The sequence below is a fragment of the Trachemys scripta genome, chromosome 1, assembly GCF_013100865.1.
Source record: "Trachemys scripta elegans isolate TJP31775 chromosome 1, CAS_Tse_1.0, whole genome shotgun sequence".
NCBI lineage: Eukaryota > Metazoa > Chordata > Testudines > Emydidae > Trachemys > Trachemys scripta.
The window spans coordinates 242000402-242021106 of NC_048298.1; the positions used below are offsets into that span (position 1 = coordinate 242000402).

General features: G+C 39.2%; 1 protein-coding gene across 2 annotated transcripts in view; it reads right to left on the reverse strand.

Annotated features, from left to right (window-relative positions):
* MYO16 (myosin XVI) overlaps nt 1-20705 on the reverse strand; it is a 559391-nt gene that overhangs the window by 160139 nt on the left and 378547 nt on the right. For both annotated transcript variants that reach the window (XM_034758177.1, XM_034758176.1), the window contains 4 exons: nt 14503-14614; nt 7553-7670; nt 6698-6769; nt 5954-6095 (listed from right to left, as the gene is read on the reverse strand). In XM_034758177.1, the coding sequence (XP_034614068.1) occupies nt 5954-6095; nt 6698-6769; nt 7553-7670; nt 14503-14614 (444 nt within the window). The remainder of the gene's footprint in view (nt 1-5953; nt 6096-6697; nt 6770-7552; nt 7671-14502; nt 14615-20705) is intronic.

The window sequence follows — 20705 nt, forward strand, 5'->3', positions numbered from 1 at the left end:
AATGTCTATGTAAAGCAATGAGGTGCGACTGTGAGGTTGTATGGCTTAACATGTCATCACTATGATGGTACTCAACTTTACATCTCCTTTTCATCTGATCCAGACACAGTCCTCACCCTGCTCCTCCAACATCTGGCAGTGACCAGGATGAAAGCTAGCTGGTTTAAGTTTGATCTGGATAAACTACAAGTGATACTGATTAACAAGGGGAAGTACTATGATGATTTGATACAGTATATAGCCTTTCCAACTGAGGCCTAGTGTAGGCCTATACTCCTACACATACATTGCCAGAACAACAGTTCACCTTTGCCTACGATTATTAAAACATAAATGTAAAGGTTGATGGAACTGACTTAGTGGGTCTCTAATTCTCTTGATTATCCCTCTGAGACACTGTGGAGGCACTGACTTTTCTGTTTACCCACTCCTCTGAGGCCTGACTGGTATATGCAGGTTGGACATGAGGAGTGGGGACGGGGGAGGAGGAAGGAATCACAGACTGAACTTCTGATGCTGCAGGTACTTGCATGACTAGTAGTGGGTGGTGAAGATTTTCTTCAACCACAGTATCCAGGTTGATTAAAAACCTTCCTCAGTTCACTCAATGCTAGCTAACTTTCCCATCTCTTGAAAGGCTAGATTTGTTCTGCAGTTTAAGAATCTGTTCTTGTCTTTTATGAGTAAGCATAAAAAAAACCCCAACAACAATGCATACTGGGCCAAAGCTCAAAAAATGACATTATGCCCCATACTGCATTAGGGATTTTTATTTTCCAAATCATATGGGGGAATGTTCCTTCATGCTGTTGGTTCATGTTTTCAGTTGAAGGGTCCCCCTATGATACCCTCCTATTGCTGAGCTCAGTGATAGATGAATAGAAATTTTTGTCAAGAAAGGGAAAAATTCCTACTGATTTCTTCTCTAAGGCTGATAGCTATATGCCTCAAAACTATCTTGCATGTGATCTTATTAGAACTCAAATGATGCATAATGCATGTGAAGGAATTCTGTGAATGAGATTTCCAGTATTTTCCTTGTGCCAAAACAAATGTTGCCACTGCTATATTCTGTCAATATTTGAAAAGATTTTACTATGGATAAAAAATTACACTGTTGAAAGATTCAAAATATGGTTTCAGAAATATTTGGTAGATTATATTTGAAAGGGAAATTGCCTATGGCTGACTTAACACCATGGATACGAAGCCATAATCAAAAGCTAACCTCATTTGCTAGTCTGCAGTGCCTCAAATATTTTGGCATTAGCCCCATCTTCAGGTAATGAAACAGGGAGACTTTTTCTTTTGCTAACAAATTACTACGAACATAGTACACGCTACTTTGTAAGGTAGGTAGCAAGGCCAGACAAAAAACTAGGTTTTCCAACCTAAACATATCCAATTCAATATTTTTTTCATCAGTTAGAAAAGATAAACATTTTCTGAGCCTTATAGGCATTGCTAGTACTCTATGAACAGGCCCTCTTTCAACTATGAGTCAGGACTTCCTGATATGTCACATTAATACATGATATATTGGTACTAATGTCAGATGCTCTAGACCTGACTCTGCCAAAGGGTAATCAAATAATTTAAATTGCAACAGTCAATGATATTTGTTTAAGGCTCTATTATCCAAAGCTCACAATCAGCAAGTTTGTTAGCAATACAATAAACCTTAGCAATACAAGGTCTTAAACACTCATGCAGATGGTTTGTAAAATACAGTAGATAGAACAGAAGCATCTAATATACTTGAAACTAAAAAAGTTAATAAATATTCTTTTTAACAATGATGAGCACTAACAAGCATTTGGAGTTACTTTTCTCTAGTCAAATTTTAGAACTCTAATCACACAAGATTAGTTTCCTGTCATAGTGCCCTCCTTAAAAACAATATCATACACGACAGACAAAGCTGTGAACATGGAAGTACTTGGTAATCAGCCTTCATTTGTATTCATGGTTATAATTATGCTGGTTAATATAAAAATGGTGCTTTAATTAGACAAAATTGTGAGTCACTATGAATGAACAAGTTCAATTTTCCTGAAGGTGAATAATAACTCTATCTTTACATTGTCATTCAAACTGCTGCTGTACATTGATTTAACTGGCAGTATTCATTAATGTGTTTGTCAGATTCTGGCAATGCTTTTATCCACTTTGCACCTAGATAGCTATGTTCTTGCATCTACTCAGTACCCCTTTTCCCCCTTAGATCTAATGACAATCATCCAGTTTTTCTTCACCTATAAACCACCCATTAGCTATTTCATAGTAAATAAAAAAATCAATATTAATGATCAAATTATAGTAATTCCACAAAGAAAGTGAAGCCCAGAATTTTTTAGTAATGCACTTTGATTTTCAATATATTGAGTCAGATGTTTCTAGCACATTAGCATCAAATTTTATTGTTCTATAAAGTCTTGTTAAAAGAACTTTGTAACGCACTTCGGGCCAAGTCTTATTCCAAATTGCACTGTTGCAATCCCACTGATTGCCCTGGTATAAATAAGTAAAATTTGATCCATAAACTGCAGATGTATGTGATAAGTTGCATTTATTCTATATCTTTGATTACTTCACCTGCACTCTGCCCAGCTCCACCAAGACAACTTCTAAGATTCCAAACCTCTGAGCATCTTCAAACAGCTGCCATATTATAGTCCGGATAGGTAGCACTGCCTTTTATTAAGGCTGCCTGACTATTAGAAACAACTTGACAAATATATCTTTCTCCCCACCAAAATGTAGAACTCTCCCCAAGCATACTCAGTTACAACTGGATAAAATATAGGATGAGCAATATACAGTCCTGTAAAAGTGACAGTTTAAGGTCTAATATCTTAAGATTGTGTTAGGACTAGGAAAAAAGAGGCACCGGGCAGGAAAGACACCAGCTCCTAGCTTTGATAGGTCCTGAAATATCAAACCTTAAAATCACAGATAATTATGTATAAAAAAAGCTATTTCCAATAATTTTGGAGGTTTTTAGAATGTGTTGTATGTTTTTCTCTCCCTCCAAAGCCTTAATAATTGGACTCATGGTAACTAAGGCTACATCTAAACTACACGTTAAGGGTGTGTGATGGAATACATCCCAGTGTTCACACCCTACACACTATTGTAATAATCTTTGTCCAAAGTATGCCTTGTAAGGTATCATTGGAAAACTCAATTTGTTGATAAAATGTGAGGCAACACTGTATGTGAAGTTATAAGATTCCCCTGTATGCTGTTAAAAATACATGTTAAGACTCATGTAGTACCATACTGGTCAAACAGACCTGTCTTGAACAAAGGAGTGTATGTTTGCCTTAACTGGCATTTAAGCAGTAAACAGGGTCACCAAGCAGGAGGGAAAAACAAAGGATGTTCAAACAGGAGAAAAAATCAGCAGGGAATATCCTGCCACACGGACTCTTTGTCTCCTGGTTCTCAGCTGGAAATGTTTTTCAAGAGACTGACTGAAACCATAAAAAGGAGGGACAAACACCCCCAAGGTACCCCATCTCTCCCTGTCCACCTCATTCTCCACATTCGAGAAGATAAAAGCAAACAGCTGTTGGACTCTTGAGGAAGGGTCCTGATCCAGAAGCTTGGGCAATAATCTGCTGGAGCATGTGGTGAGAAAGTTTGTTTTGCAGCTAAGATAGTTTCTTAAGTAGATATTAGTGAGCATTGTTTCTTTATTTTTCTTGTAACAATTTCTGATTTTTATGCCTCATTACTTGTACTCACTTAATATCTATCTCTTTGTAGTTAATAAACTTGATTTACTGTGTTATCTAATCCGGTTTGTTTAAGATGAAGTATCTGGGTAATTAATTTTTTAAGGTAATAAAATGGCATATTATTCCCTTAAAGAAATAACAAATGTAATATATTTGTACTGCCCAAGAGAAGGCTGGGCAGTACAGGTCATACATTTCTGGGGGAAGATCCAGGACTGGGGGTGAGCTGGGGTCACCCTGTACTATAACTAAGGCTAGCGAGAGCCAGGGTATAGTTGGCAGGCTGCAGTTACATGAAGACCCTTAGGGTGTGACCAGCATGCTGGCAAGCTGTTTGCGAGTGGCCCAGCTCGGTGCTACTACAGAAAAGCATGGTAAGGTACTTAAGGTTGCAGGGCAAGAGTGACGCAATCCCCCACTAGTCTGGATTCTGCCCTGGTATGTCAGAGGGCGTGATTCCCCTGCTTGCGTGCACATACTGGTACACATACTGGCTGAGCCATGCCAAATACAAACTCGTCTGCAACTGGAGGATATGTACTCAGCACAACTCAACTGTGCCTCTACCGTGCTACCTGCGGGATCATGGCTACACTAATATTTATATTTGAGCTAGTTCAATGAGAGCTAGTGCAAGTATATGTACACGAGCAAGAGAATCACACCCCTAGCTCATAGTGTAGACATAGCCTAAGATAGCCTGGGCCCAATTCATCTCTGTGCCAGAGCTGAGCTGGTCCAAGAAGCTCAGGGAGGAGGAAAGAGCAAAATATAGCTCTGTGCCACATTGTACCTCCCTCATCATGAACAGACCAAGGGCAACTTCTGGCACAGATTAGAGCAATCTGAAGTTGCTCTAACTTGAGCCCAGTTGCATGTGGCTCTAAGGGGCTGGTCCAGTAAAAGAATCCCAGGCGAAGCCACCTTCCACCTTGGAATGCCTCCAGTACATTCCCTGCACTGGCATAGAGCTGGGTATGCAGCTCTACTCTAGCCAGGGAAGCCCTTTATATTGGGGGAATTCCCTGATGCCCAGCTATAGTAGCTTTAAAGCCCCTTTATGACATTAAACCTGTATGGAAGAGATGCAGAGCAATTGTGATTTTGGCTCAACGGCTTTACAAATGGATGGATTTCTTAAAAAAACAAAACTAATATTTCTAAAATAGTATTTCTGCTAAATATATGGCCTGTACAGCCTGGTGGACTGTGGTATAAAGGTATTATTGGTACTTGTTAAAGACGAGCCACAGAACTCACTTGTGGTTTACCACTTGTGAATAATGCCAAACCAGCATGTATTTGGTATATATGAAAAAGCCGGTATTTATCAGTGTGCATGTGACATTTTGAATCTTAGTTAAGACACATACATATTACAGTCTAATTAGACCTCTTGTTTTAGTTTTCTGTCTGAATTCTGTTGAGATTTATTTTTTTATTTTTTTGTTTCTGAACAGCTCCATTAATGCATTTTAATAGGCATTCATGTTTCCCAAGAAACCATGTCAGATGTAATTTGTTTGAGTTTAGCAGATGATTACCTAAAGGCCTGTAGAAAATACTCTTAAGATGTCACTCAAAGAGAAGTGAAATTTAAACATGTATTTGAAGGCTTTTGAGCTGAATTTTCTTTTTAATAACCTGCCCAATATCATGAGCTATTGAGAAAAAGAATAAGTGAGCTTTGCACCACCTAAATGCCAACCAGACCACTACTTGTTAAATACCATATTTGATGCCATAATGCCAACTTTTAAAATATTAGTAGTAACATACATCATTATAGAAGAATATACAGACTAACACCAATAACTTACATGAAAAAATAACATGCCTACTAACATAAAGCAGTGTCATATCAACTCTGGACTAGCTTAGAGCAGTTACAGATTTGGATTTGATATGCAGTTAATTATCTAGATACATAAATATTAGACACTGACTGGTGTAGAAATAATCACCTCTCTCTTTGGTCTGTAAATTCATTTGCATACAAGAACACAAGGTACATTTTTTTTATCAAGCAGTGAAGAATTTGGAACACTCCATGAATGATCAATAACATCACTAAGTATAACTGGAATGCTATAATTAAATGCTTTAATGATGGCTACATTGCTCATGTATCTTTTGTACGTTAGATTTTTTGTAATAGGACATCAACATGTAAGATTACCAATGGGATTAGTTAGCACTTGAGCTCCTACCTGCTGCTCTCATATTGATTCTGGAGGTAGTAGTTGATTGTGTTCACTAAAAAACTAAATAAACGACTATACAGTGACTTTGCCAAAAGATCTCGGTAAAAGTCTGCAATCTCTATAGTGTGTCTCCTCATGATCATGTCTCCTAAGAAAGTAAACACAAAAAGGAGAAGAAAACATGATTATAAAGTGTACAAACTACTTTAAAAATACTTTTTCATATAATAATCTCTCTGTCCAGCCTCTTCACTTGTCCCATTTCCCATGCCTCTGCTGTGTACTAATTATGCAGAAAGACCTAGTGAGTCAAATAACAAAAGCTCCCACTAACATACTTGGAAGATTCTCAGGTTAGGAGTGAACATAGACAAAAAATAATTTGTGTGGCATACAGGCTCCTTTCTTGGTGCAGGTGACTTATCTGCATGGAATTTCTTAATGACACTGGTTTTTAAAAAACATTGAATTTTAGCATTAGGACCTGGTCTGTGACCTTGCTGCAAGGTTCACCACAGTTGAGGTCTATCAGCGTCAGCCTCTGATCTGTTGCTGAGCTCCATGTTACAAAAGGTTGCTGTAATTCCAAGGCCCAGTTTGATCTCCTCCAAGATATCCTTGAGAGAGTCTCTTTGCTGGTTCATAAACAATTAGAAACAAACCATTAACTCTTTTAGCTCTGACAGACACCAGAAGGATCTAAAAGCTACCAAGTCTGATTTATTAGAATGTGGACTTGGAAGAAAGTACCTTTGAAATACTGGACATCCGTTGTTAAGGCTGAAGCAAGTTCATCTGGCGATACCTGCAACATTCCTGCCACTAAAAGGAAAGAGTTGTTTTGAAGAGAGAGGAACATGTGTTCAATTACTGTATTTCAATATATAAACAGATTTTTTATTTCAATGCTATTTTTTGTAAACAGTGAAAAAGCCTACACATTAATGCAGAGTGAGCTGTCATAGCAGTAATCAAAATTAATGAACATGTAAAATCGGCTTACTATAATCAGGACTTTGTAAAGGTTGAATGTATCTGTATATTAAATTACAGCTTTTTTTCTGTCATACAGATTACACAGAACTTTCCCTAGGGCTTGGCAGGATCTCTTTAGTATTAGAGTTAAGGTATGCTGCTTATTGGTAATCTGTATTCATAAGCCACTTTGAGGAGATTTGTAAGTGACCAACAGGGCAACTTCAAAGCAAGAGAAGCTTTTAAGGCAAGGATTTCTGAATGTAAGGAATTCTATTAAATGCAAATTGCTTAGGCGTTGACATGCAACAAAAGTATATGTAGATATAGATAGATAGATATAAAAAAGACCAAAGTACACTATACAATTTCTTTGGGCAAATGGCACCATTGAGAATGACACTGAATTTGATAATTTGCCACAATAGCATTTTGCTTATTCCCATAAAAATCTGTAGTTTATAAAGCATCAGAGTCAATAGGGTTCTGTGTTTCCCCAGTAATTTATGAGTCTCCAGGATGCAGATCTTTGTTTGCCTGGAACAGTGTTTCCATCTATTGGTGAATCAGTGAAATCACCTGATTATAAGAAACAAAGTAGGCAATTCTAGAAGGTCACGTTCTACTGACCTTGTTCTAATAGCTGCAGGTCTGACACAAATGCTGTCTCAGCGTCTGTCAGAGTAGTAAACCGAATATCTCCAAGATGCAGAATTGCTGAGAGAATTACAAACAGGTTTTCCACCTCCTGCACATTTTATACACAAACATAAAGAAAAGTTTAGCTGGGCATACAAATGAAAGAAGATGTTTTATACAACATACATGTGCTATAAATATACAGCAGTGGCATTTGTTCAACTAAAAACTATTAATTTATTATGTGAGGATTTAGGGTTTAGAAATCATACTGTGGCCAATACAGTATATAGAACAATAAGAATAGTCTAATGCTTTTACTTTTGCATTTATGTAAATCAAATTAACTGATGAGATAAGAAATAATAAAATGTCTTTAATGGAAGTATTATTTCTGCAAGAAATAAGCATTTCTTGCCTATTGAGAATTCTAACAGTGATAAATTCTACATCTGTGAAGAGCACTTTTTTTTTTCTTTTAGCCAGTCATATTCACAATCAAACAGTCTAGTTTAAATTTAAATTATACCAGACTCCATGTAGTGAAAACTATAGTTAAGTTTGTTTGTTTGTTAAATCCATTGTGATATTCTGTTTTCAGATGTTCATAAGTTTGGAAAACAATCATCTCTTGGTTGTAATTTTCCAGATATAGTTTCTGTGATTTTTGTAAAAATGTTTTTAAAATTAAGCAAATGATGGTCCAGGAAACTGGACTGGAAAAAAGAAAAAAACAACAGTTTTCCCATTATAAAAACATTCTTGTGAATCTTTAAAAAAACAAACAAAAATCAAATAAAATAGCCTATAGTCAAGGCCCTTTGTACTATTTAGCAATTCGATTTAAATTATGTGGCTAAGAAACCTTATTTACTTGAGAGAGCTACATTGCATTACTTAGAAAGATTAACTGATCATGAACTTATTTGATAAACCTGAAATAATTACTGAATGAATTCTTAGAGCCCAAACCTGCGAAGACTTATACATGTGCTTTCCTTCACACACAATGAGTATCCCCATTAAATACTCTTTGAGAATCAGGGCCAAAATATGCACTACAATATGTAAACATTTAACCAGAGCATCTTCTGCAGCAGAGACCAAATTAGCTTTGCAAATAACTGCTCAGAAATCTAAAATTTCTTGAAATTGACCCGAGACAGTTTTCCAGATGTTTGGAGAAACAACAGAGCTAGTAAAAGGTGCTTCTCCCTTTTGCTGCTTTCTCTACCAAAATGACCCTGGGTAATGAACAAGGCTATAATTTGTATTCTTACCTCTTCCATGAATAATCTGAATAATTTCTTTATATTCAGTGAACCATAGTGAGGCACCACACGGTCTCTTAGAAGTTGGCAAATATCATTACTGCAATTTTTCAGATTGGGTAAATAAGGCATAGAGAATCTACATGACTTGCTACAGGATACAAAAAGGAGTTTGCAGATGATCTAGGGCAGGGGTCGGCAACCTCTGGCATGTGGCTCGCCAGTGTAAGCACCCTGGCAGACCGGGCCAGTTTGTTTACCTGCCACGTTGGCAAGTTCGGCTGATCCCGGCTCCCACTGGCCACGGTTCGCCGTCCCAGGCCAATGGGAGCTGCGGGAAGCGGCGAGGGATGTGCTGGCCACGACTTCCTGCCGCCCTCATTGGCCTGGGATGGCGAACCGCGACCAGTGTGAACCGCAATCGGCTGAACCTGCTGACACAGCAGGTAAACAAACTGGCTTGGCCCGCTAGGGTGCTTACCCTGGCGAGCCGCGTGCCAGAGGTTGCCGACCCCTGATCTAGGGTAAGGACACAGATCTCTTATGCAACCTCTCAGGAGTTATGCTACTATAAAAAAACTAATAATGCTTTCTTATATAATTTGAAATCTACAGATGGAAAAGTCACGATATCAGTGAAGAGGTTTATTAGCCCATTTTACAGATCGGAAAACTAAGATTCAGAAAGATTGACAAGCACACAAGGACACTGGGAGACACTTTAAATCACAAGGATTTTGTGTGGCTCTGGAAATCAAGAGACTGGGTTCTAGTGCTGGGTCAGATACTTATTTGCCGTGTCCCTAGACAATAATGATTCCCCATCTTTAAAACAGGAATATTAATAAATATTAACCTGCCTCACAGGATGGTTGAGGATTAATTAGAAATGTTTATGTAGTTCTTCAAAAAGATAAAGCGCTATGTCAGTAACTCTTATCTGTTCCCTGCAGCTAGAAGGACCAGAGATCACTGTACATGGTTTTTTTCCACAGATATCAAAGGTGGTATAGAGCTAAATTACAGGGCATGGCTGGCTCTGTACTAACCACCATATTACCACCAGCATAAGAGGCATGTGTATAGTGCTGCTGTGCGCCACTGATCCCCGCTGGCCAAATGGCTCCTTGCGGGGACTACTGCAGCCAAGTGAAACTAAAGAAGCCGGAGTCAAGTTAGTCCAGAGACCACTTCCTCAGCTATTCCAAGTGGAGCTCTGGTGCAACTGAGAGTCTGGCTCTCAGAGAAAACTCTGCTTTGGATAATAAGGTGCTCTCAAATGTCCTCTACTGCTCTCAAAAGTTTGTCTGTAACTGTGTATTTAGGGGCTGAAACTCCCTTCCTTAACCAAACAAAAGAGCTAATGAAACTCATCCAGATTCTGGTTTGTTTCCAGAGCTGAAACCCCAATACTACTGGAAAGTAGTTGTGAGTTGACCCAGCACTTTGTGGATTAGTATGACAATCAGTATGCACAGAAAGCACCCCACTTTACTTCAGAATTTCTCTGTCCAATACAGCTACAAATATTGTCTGTGTAGAAGTAGCTGGGTTTTTTTTAACTCAGGCCAGGAGTCCTACACTGCTCAGACATTGGCACTGTGTTTTTTCTAGTGAGAATGGTAGGCAAGGAGAGTAAAAACAAAGGGGAACTTAACTTCATATGTTAATGTGTGTTTTGTTTTTAATAGAATTTTCAGGATTTTAATTTGATAACCTGACCTTTTAGGATATAATGTTTAATTTGGGGGTTGAAAACAAAGTTGTACAATTTAAAATCTGCCAAGATGTTGAACTATGAAAAACAGTTACAGTATTCTGCTTATTCCTGACGATTTCCCTACACATTTGCTATTCAGGACTCATATTACGAAAATGAATTCTACTGACAGATCCAGAATAATCTACGCAACATATTCTAGGATTGCATTATGGGCTAAATGCTGGGCCCACTGATGTTAGTGGGAATTTTGCTACTGATTTCTGTAAGACCAGGATTTGGCCTATCAAGAATAAAGAAAAGTGCAATTAATTGTATTCCACGTAAGTGTAGACTATTAGTAGCAATCACACAAATGCTCACAGAAATACATTCTTCATATTGAAAGTCTGGGTAGGTGTCAAATTATAGCTGATAATGGAACTGTAGTTGCTACCTTAACTAAGGAGTTGTAAGCAACGTCATAATACTCCATCACCACAAGAGCCTCAGTCTAGCTCCCAGTTAGGTAACAGCTTCACCATGGCGTCACCAGTTTATTTCTTTATCGTTGCTGACAACTGTTGATCTCTTTCTGTTAGAAATGTTGCCTACCTGACTTCATATGACAATCCAGCCTATTGTCACATTAGCTTTTTCTCAGCTTTACCAGGATGATGTTAGGTAATGGGTATTTGTCTTTTATGCGTGTTCACTGGATTTTTATTATTTATTTGAACAATGGTAATGCCTAGCGACTCCACTTCTTGTATAGTCTCACGTATAACAGAGAGAGAGAGAGTCACAGTCATATGAGCATGCTTCTGATTTGAAAGGGGATTACATGGCATACAAAGGTGTTCCCAAATCCAAACACTTATTACCCCTAGATTTCATTCTTCCCATTTCTGTTTTCCTTCTTTACTCATTCCCAAATTAGCTCCATTGCCTGGTTTATATGGTTAAAGGCCGACTTTGAGCTTCTCTCTCTTTAAGAGCATAAGAACGGTCATACTGGGTCAGACCAATGGCTCATCTAGCCCAGTATCCTGTCCTCTGACAGGGGCCAGGGCCAGCTGTGTCAAAGGGAACAGAACAGGGAAATTATCAAGAGATCCATCCTCTGTCATCCAGTCCCAGCTTATGGAAATCGGAGGTTTGGGGACACCCAGAGCATGGGGTTGCATCCATGATCATCTTGGCTACTAGCCATTGATGGACCTATTCTCCATGAACTTATCTCATTCTTTTTTTTTAACCCAGTAATACTTTTGGCCTTCATCTCCTAGCAACAAGATCCAAACATTGACTGTGTGTTGTGTGAAGTACTTCCTTATATTTGTTTTAAACTTACTCCCTATTAATTTCATAAGGTGACACCTAGTTCTTGTGTTATGTGAAGGGGTAAATAACTCTTCTCTATTTGCTTTCTCCACACTATTTATGATTTTATAGACCTCTATCATATCCCCCCTTAGTCACCTCTTTTCTAAGCTGAACAATCCCAATCTTTTTAATTTCTTCATGTATGGAAACTGTTCCATGCCCTTAATCACTTCTCTGTACCTTTTCCAATTCTAATATATCTTTTTGAGAAGAGAAGACCAGATTTACATGTAGTAGTCAAGGTGTGAGCGTACCATGTGTATATCTAGTGATATTATGATATTTTCTGTCTTATCTATCTCTTTCCTAATGGTTCCTAGCATTCTGTTAGTTTTTGACTGCTGCTGCACATTGAGTGTTTGTTTTCAGAGAACTATCCATGATGACTACATGATCTCTTTCTTGAGTGGTAACAGCTAATTTAGACCCCAACATTTTGCATGCTTAGTTGGGATTATATTTTCCAATGTGCATTACTTTGCATTTATCAGTATTGAATTTCATCTGCCATTTTATTGCCCAGCATCCTGTTTAATGAGATCCCTTTGTAGCTCTGTGCAATCTGCTTTGGATTTAGCCATTTTGGGTAATTTTGCAAATTTTGTCTGCAAATTTTGCCACCTAACTGTTCACCCCCTTTTCCAGATCATTTATCAATATGATGAACAGCACTGGTCACAGATCCTTGGGGGAACCTGCTATTTATCTCTCTCCATTCTGAAAACTGGCAATTTTTCCTACCCTTTTGTTTCCTATCTTGTAGCCAATTACTTATCCATGAGAGGACCTTCCCTCTTATTCCATGACTACTTACTTTGCTTAAAAGTCTTTGGTGAGGGATCTTATCAAAGCCTTGCTGAATGTCCAAGAACACTATATAAACTGTAGCACACTTGTCCTCATTTTTGTTGACACCCTCAAAAAAATGGATAGACTGGTAAGGTATGATTTCTCTTTACAAAAGCGATGTTGAATTTTCCCCTATATATTGTGTTCGTCTATGTGTCTGACAAGTCTGTTCTTTACGATAGTTTCAGTCAAATTGCCTGGTTTACCAGTCCATATTTGTCAGGATTGCCTCTGCAGCCTTTAAAAAAAAGGGATTGCATTAGCTGCCCTTCAGTCATCTGGTACAGTGGCTGATTTAAGCGAAAGGTTACAAACCGAATAAATGCCCAAATACATTTGTTAGTCTATAAGGTGTCACAAAGACTCCTTGTTGAAACCGCAGTTAGTAGTTCTGCAATTTGAATTCCTTCAGAACTCTTGGGTGAATACTATCTGGTCCTGGTGATTTATTACTGTTTAAGTTATACCTTTGTTCCAAAAATTCCTTTATTGACACCTCAATCTGGGATAGTTCCTCATATTTGTCACATAAGAAAAATGGCTCAGGTGTGGGAATCTCCCTCGCATCCTCTGCAGTGAAGGCCGATGAAAAGAATTCATTTAGTTTCTCTGCAATGGCCTTGTCTTTTTTGAGTGCTCCTTTAGAGCTCAGTCATCCAGTGGCCCCACTGATTGTTTGGCAGGCTTCCTGTTTCTGATGTACTTAAAAAAATTGCTGCTAGTTTTTGTTTCTTATGCTAGTTGTTCTTCAAATTCTTTCTTGGCCTGCCTTACATCTTCACACTTCATTTGCAGAGTTTATGCTCCTTTCTATATTCCTCAGTCGGATTTGACCTCCAACTTTTTGCCTCTACCCACCTCTTTTATTCTTCTGTTTAGCCACAGTGGCTTTTTCCCCCCATTTTGCGTATATGTTTAGTTTGAGCCTCTATTATGGTGTTTCTAAACAGTCCCTATGCAGTTTGCAGGCATCTCACCCTTGTGACAGTACCTTTTAATTTCTGTTTACCTGGGTTTCTCATTTTTGTGTACCCTTTTTAAAGTTAAATGCTACTGGGGTGGGTTTCTTTGGCATTCCCCCCCACCAACCCCCCAACAAGAATGTTTAAATTTAATTACATTAAATTGCTATTACCGAGCAGTTCAGCTATATTCACCTCTTGGACCATATCCTTTGCTTCACTTAGGACTAAATGAAGAATTGCCTCTCCCCTTGTGGGTTCTAGGACTAGCTGCTCCTTGTTGCTTTTGTTAGTTGAAGTCAAATCTTTCATGTCACTTAACTGTAATTTTGTGTGTCTAATTATGTATATGCCTTTTTCAGATGCTAGCAATCAGACAGCATTTGGAATGTATACTTCACAAAATTAAAAGGGACAGCGATATAATCAGGAAGGGAAAAATACCCAGGGCATTTTATAATTTTTTGTCATATGGGATTTGATTGTTTCTTGCTATCGAGACATTATGTAATTTAATTGTTCACAGGATTATAATTTGCAGCTGTTCTGTGAGACTTTAAGAATGAAAAAGGTTTACATTGTTGGTGCAGTATCTAATTAAAAGTGATTACAATCATTTCCCTGGAATGAACTATCACTTTGTTTCATTGGCACAAAAAAGGGCCAGGCCTATATTTTTCTGGGGGGTCTGTCAATATGAGTTTCTTATGACCTGCTTTTCACTAGATAAAAGAGTCATTCTAGGCAGGAACTATATAGGCTTGCATAACTTACCAGGTTATTGAATCCAAAAGCAGTTAGGGCTTGTTTTAGGACAGCTAATTTCTCTCTGTTGAGAGTGTTCACTGTTACTGATGTCTCCTCCAGTACAGTCTGGTTCAGATACCTGCACAGGCGGGGGAAAAAGCATATAGCCTTTATGAGGTTGGCACGCAATCAAGCTTCTATGGTTAAAAGCCATCTTTTGCCTTCCAACCTAATGGAAGTCACACACAAACACCTGTACATAATGTTCTTAAGTGTTTACAGGAGACTCAGTGAATTGTTCTCTCACCTCTCTGAGGGAAAGGCATTTGTGACAGAATGTGTTTATGTTCTACATTTCCCTAGGCTCTTGCATAACTACCCATTATTACATGCAGCTATTAGCTCACAAGTTTTCCTTGTGACATTTGTGTGTATTTCGCTAGAACTTGCAAGGTGCATTTCTGCCATTCCTGAGGAGTCAAGTAAGACTGTTTAATTTTCATGTGGCCTCATGGTCCCCCCTCCCCCATTTATTCTCTTCCAAATATTCAGTAGCGTTGATTTTTATCTGTAGCCAAGCAGAGCTCAGGCACAGTGAAAAAGAGAGGTTGACAAGGAGCTGATTGTGGCTCCCCAATTCTCAGATACCCAAAGCCCCAGTGCAAGTTGAAGCTAAAGGGGACAACTTTAATTTATGCCACTGAGATCTTCTGCCAGTGAAGAATGGACTCTGACTGTGTCCTCCCTATCTCCCTTTTGCCAGCTGCTGGAATTCCTGCCTCTGCCAGCTTTTTTGCTGCCAAAGACTCCCCTACAAAGGGGTAATTCTCCAGTGTAACTCTCTGACTGCTTTAAATTCACTTTGTGCAGCTTGGAGGACTTGAGAATTCAACTCTTATCAGCCTGATCCCAAGTTCACTGAATGCCTGGGGACTGAGCACTTGAATTAAATGGGAGATGTAGTAAGATTGCTTAATTTTCTTGTGGCCTGATGTTTCCTCCTCTCAGGGTAGTGTCTGATCCTTAGAGATGCTGAGTACACACTTAAATAGTAAATGTGTTACATGTACTGAGTCATAAGCTCCCACTATAATATATAATATGCACTGAAAGGAAGTGTTAGTGAATTACAAATATCCCTGCAATGTGTCTCTCACACACACACACACACACACACACACACACACACACACACACACACACACACACACACACACACACACACACCCCTACCTACCTGTGTAAAAACAGACAATGGAAAACAAAAAGAGCCAACATACAGTGCAAGACAGCTATGCCACATGACAACTGAAATATAGTACTATATACTAACACAAAGAACAGCAAGCTAAGAAATGTTCTTAGCAGTAACATATTGTGGCCTTCCTACAACATGCATAGCAATACACCTAATCGTATCTCACTGCAAAATGAAAGGGAGAGAGAGAGAATGGGTGTTTGCATTTTCACATTGAGATGTCCCATGTCCATAACAAACAGACCTGGTGGCAGTTTGAGCTCTGACAATTCCTGATCACATTCCTATTCCAGCTGGGATGGATAGGTCTCATCATGGACTCCCCATTCAGTCATCAGACTACTACCAAGGTCAGTCTACATTACAGTTAGGTCAACACGAAGCAGTTTACGACGACCTGACTATGAAAATATCTATACTTAAATTTTGCTCCTGCTCCTGCTACTTAATAACTCCACCTCCGTGAGAGGCATGGAGTCAAGGTCACAGTAGTTAGGTCAACACAGTTGACCTGCTGCTTATGTCAACTGTTACTGGCTTTCAGGAGTCATCCCACAATGCCCCCACATAGACAGTACAATCAACGCAAGTGCTCCTGGTAAGGACATGCAACGCTGACACAAGGAGCAAAGTGTTGACACGCACAAGCGATGTAATTAATGCAGTGGCTGTATGCCGACATAAGTTAGGTCGACTTAATTTTGTAGTATAGACATGGCCTTAGGGAGCTCTCACAAGAGTTGTGCTTTGCATGAGAGTACACAGCTTTTACAGTTAGGTGTAGGAATTATTTGTGCTTCTCTAACCAATCTCACTGGGGGTTATGACAGACAATGAAAAGACTTATGAGAAAGCATGATGTGGTGAAATATATAGATGTAATAGCAATGAAGATTTACCCTAAATAAGGGGATCCCAAACTTGGTTTGCGGCCCTGCTTCCCGCAGCTCCCATTGGCTGGGAACGGCGAACCATGGCCACAGGGAGCTGCAAGTGGCCGTACCTGTGGATGCTCATGTAAACAAAGCGTCTCGTGGTCCGCCAGGGGCTCACCCTGAACAGGCTGCGAACCAAGTTTGGGAACCCCTGCCCTAAATGGAAATTGGGATAACTTGCTTCAGTGGGTGGCTGAGAAACATGGATGGAAGAAAAATGTGTATAGAGGCACAGTACTTCCCACTGACAGGATAGCTAGACCAGTAGCTCTTTTTAATGTATAACAGACCTTACACCACTAGGACTGGAGTCTGTGAAGTTCTGACTTAACACCTCCTGAGGTACTCAGTATCTTGCAGAACTGGGCCCTTACAGTCAGATTTTCAAAAGAGATCACCACCCAGCAGCCCTCACGGAGAATTTATTACATCTCTCTCTGCATGGTTGGCACCTTATTTTCTCTCTTTTGCAGAATGGTATCATGTGCCTTTACACATTCAGGCAATATGGTTAATCCACTCTTTTTAATGTTTTTGAAGAGTATATATATGAGCTTTCGTACAAATACTTTAATTAAATTTGCCAACTCAGGGTCCAGTCTTGGAAGGGGCTGAGTTTTCTCAATCTTCACTGACTTGTGCTCAGCATCTCCCATGATCACACATTTTGTTGAGAGAAAATTGGTTGTTGAGTATCCTATGAGTGAGATTTTCAAAAGTGCAGTGTAGGCCAAACTCTGCTCACACTGATGCCAAAGATAAAAAATATATTGACTTCAATAGGAACAAGGTTAGGTCAATGGTGAATGTTTTTCAAAATGAAATCCTAAGTACCTACTGGGACCGGCCAGCCTGGAGAGACTTCCACTTTCCCACTAAGGTTCTGACACAGTTGTGATCAGCACAGGCACTTGATAAGGAGCTCTCTACATTTAAAAAGTGGGGGTGGGGCAGCTGCAGGCAGGACATTATCTGAGATGTGCTCAACTCTGGAATTTACTACTCTACTTCTTTGGCCTAAAATAGCTAATTTGCTGACTTTTAGAACATGCTGCAAGACCCATCTATTTCCCAAGCTACGTAAGGAGGATTGAAAGGTGAGAATTGCTGGGAAGGAATGGATATTTAGTTTTAAAAAATCACAAAGCTTTAGTCACTATTTTTAAATGTCACACTATTTTAAAATTGTGTTAAGCACTTACAGACCTAGGTGGACATTATATAAACCCAAACAGCAGAGAGCGCCTGTTATGTTTACTTGCCAAAATAGTCACAAATCACATTTTGTATTCTTCAACCTGCCCCAGCTGAGAAACAGTGACAACTGGAAAAGATATACTTCTAGTTATAAGAATACTTCCCCCCGCTGCTAAAGATGGACCCAGGATGCAAATGTCTTGAGACACATTGCAGACCATTTCTACCACATAACTAGACTTAGGATCACAATTCACCACCAGCTACACTGGTGTAAAACTGAAGTAAAGTGGTAATGAATCAAACCCTTAGCATTAATGTCATACCTCACACTACAGATACATAATTATTTCATAAAATGTTAACATTTTTTAATATTTATGATCACTCTCATTTATAGAGAACTTTTGGTTGATGTTGACATTTCAGTGACGGGGATGGAATTACATTGCTGCTGATAAAGAGGACGCTTTGCAATTATAAATGGCTAAAAATTTCCACTACAGACTGCCATATAGCATTCAGATATTAGCCTTACTTGCCTTTCTGTTACTATGAACTCTGTTATAGCTATCATACATTGATTAAACCCTTTACTAATACTAGAGTGTTTATGTGTTCCAACAACAGTTTCCTTTGAATGTAATAGGTCATATTAATCGATACTTGATAGGAAATAAATAGATATTTTTCAGTAAGTAAATATTAGGCCAGATCCTCAGCTGGAGTATTGGCATAGCTTCTTTGAAGTCAATGTGGATATATCAATTTACGCCAGCTAACTATCCCGCCCATAAATTTTAATACTAACAATAAAGTTTTTACTATCTATAGTACCTTTCATCCAAAGATCTCAAAGGGCTTTACAAACATGAAAGCGTCACAACTCACTAGAGATAAGTATTATCACCATTTTAAACTTGAGGAACAGGAGGCAAGGAGAGGGTAATTGATTTGCCCAAGGTCACACAGTGAGTCGGCAATAGTTCTGGATACAGAATGCAGAACTGAATCATTGCCCTGTGCATAACCACTGGACAATTCCTCCCTCATTGCTATCAGTTTTAGTTCTTTTTTTTTCACAGGGTGGGGAGGGGGCGGGGGGCGCTCTCTTCTGTGGATACAATTTCAGCTTGCAAAATTTGTGCTCACAGTTCACTGCAGGCAGAAATCTAAGTACTTTTGTCTGCAAATACCTTACTGCATACATGGAATGCTTCCAATAGGAATAATGATTTCCAGAACTCCAATCAAATATATCCCCTGTCCAGAGAGGAAAAAGGGTAATCCCTGGCTTCAGTACAAAGTAGATAATTATGGGCCCATGACTTTACATTTATTAGTACGGAATGTCATCTCATTGCAAGACCCCCACTGTCCCCTTCTTTTTGGGTCACGACACATTCGCCACCCCTCAAATTTTGTTATTATCAACAAATTTGATTGTTGCCAAAGCTTACTGTGTGAGCTGCTGAAGAATCACAGTTAATGCCCTCCACCAGGGCCTAATTAGTTCTTGCCTGATATCATAGCAAGGCCCATCTGGTGAGAGTAAGGAAGGCAGGGAAAGGGACAGGCACTCCTCCAGGGATAGTTCTTTTTAAAATCAATCTGTTATGGGGGGGTCGGAGGAGGGGTGTTGGCAGTCCTGGCCTTTGAGGCCTAATGGAATTTTTCCACGTACATTTTTTAGCCAACTAAGTATATTAAACAGGAGAAACTGCCTGTGACACATGTGGCAATTTCCTGCAATATCCTTGAAAAACCTTACTGAATTAAGTTTAAGTATCTTTGGAGTACATTGTATTAGATGCAAAAGATATGTATTATCATGGGCTAGGATTGTATGCAACCTCTCTAGAGGGAAGATGTGATATGAATGCTGGGTAGTGTTATGAACTTCAAAGGACTGTATTGAACTATGTGCCAGATAAGAATGGACTTTTGGGACAAACAGCGTCAAGTGGTTTGCCTCAGAAATCTCTAGGGGGAGGTGAATACAAATCCCCCACCTCTGGTTATGCAAAAAACCCAACCTTTTCAAGTTACGCTCTGAGGAAAGGACCACTGTCTGCTGATTACCAGTTCCCAGAGTCTCAAGATCAAAGGTCCAAGCTGTATAAATGAAAGACTAAATTATTCTTGCGGGGAGGGCAGGATGTTACTTTTGAGCTAAGGCTGTTCTGAACTGGTAACCACAAAAATATTCTTTGTGGGGTTTGAAAGACTGATTCCTATCAGAGCCCTTGTCGGAGTTGGTAAGCTTAAAAGTATCTGTGTAGGTCCTTTTGTGGGTTTTAATGTTTTTTCTGTAATGTTTTCACCTTAAAAATAAGTGTGATTGCTTAGAAAGAGTACTGTGATAACCTGTAATTGAGGGCAATTACAACTGTTCATAAGCCTTCGAAGAAGAAGCAAAGTGCAAACACTGGGAATAGCACAGTGTAGGCAGGGAACCTCACACCCTGGAAAAACCCCAGTCAAGAGGGAGAGAGACATGGGTATCTGCCCCAGAGAGGTGACAGCTGAGGAGTGGAGAGCCTAAAGTGGATGCCCCTGCTTTGAACTGCACCACTGTTGAAACTTCATATTTAGCATCAGACTGAGTTTTCGAAGTTCAGAGGTAAAGCCTATTTTTGAGTTCAGATTCCTACCTGGAATGGCTCTCAGGAAATGTGGAGATGGGACCCCCGTGAATACCTAGATTCAGTGTCACCCTTGTGACTCCTGACCTGAGCTGAGAAATTCCCTCTTATTTTGTTACTGAAAATCTTTGAAAGGTTGAGAGAGAGAGAGAGGTGAATAACACTGAGAATACTACTTAGGCACTGGAGTTTCCT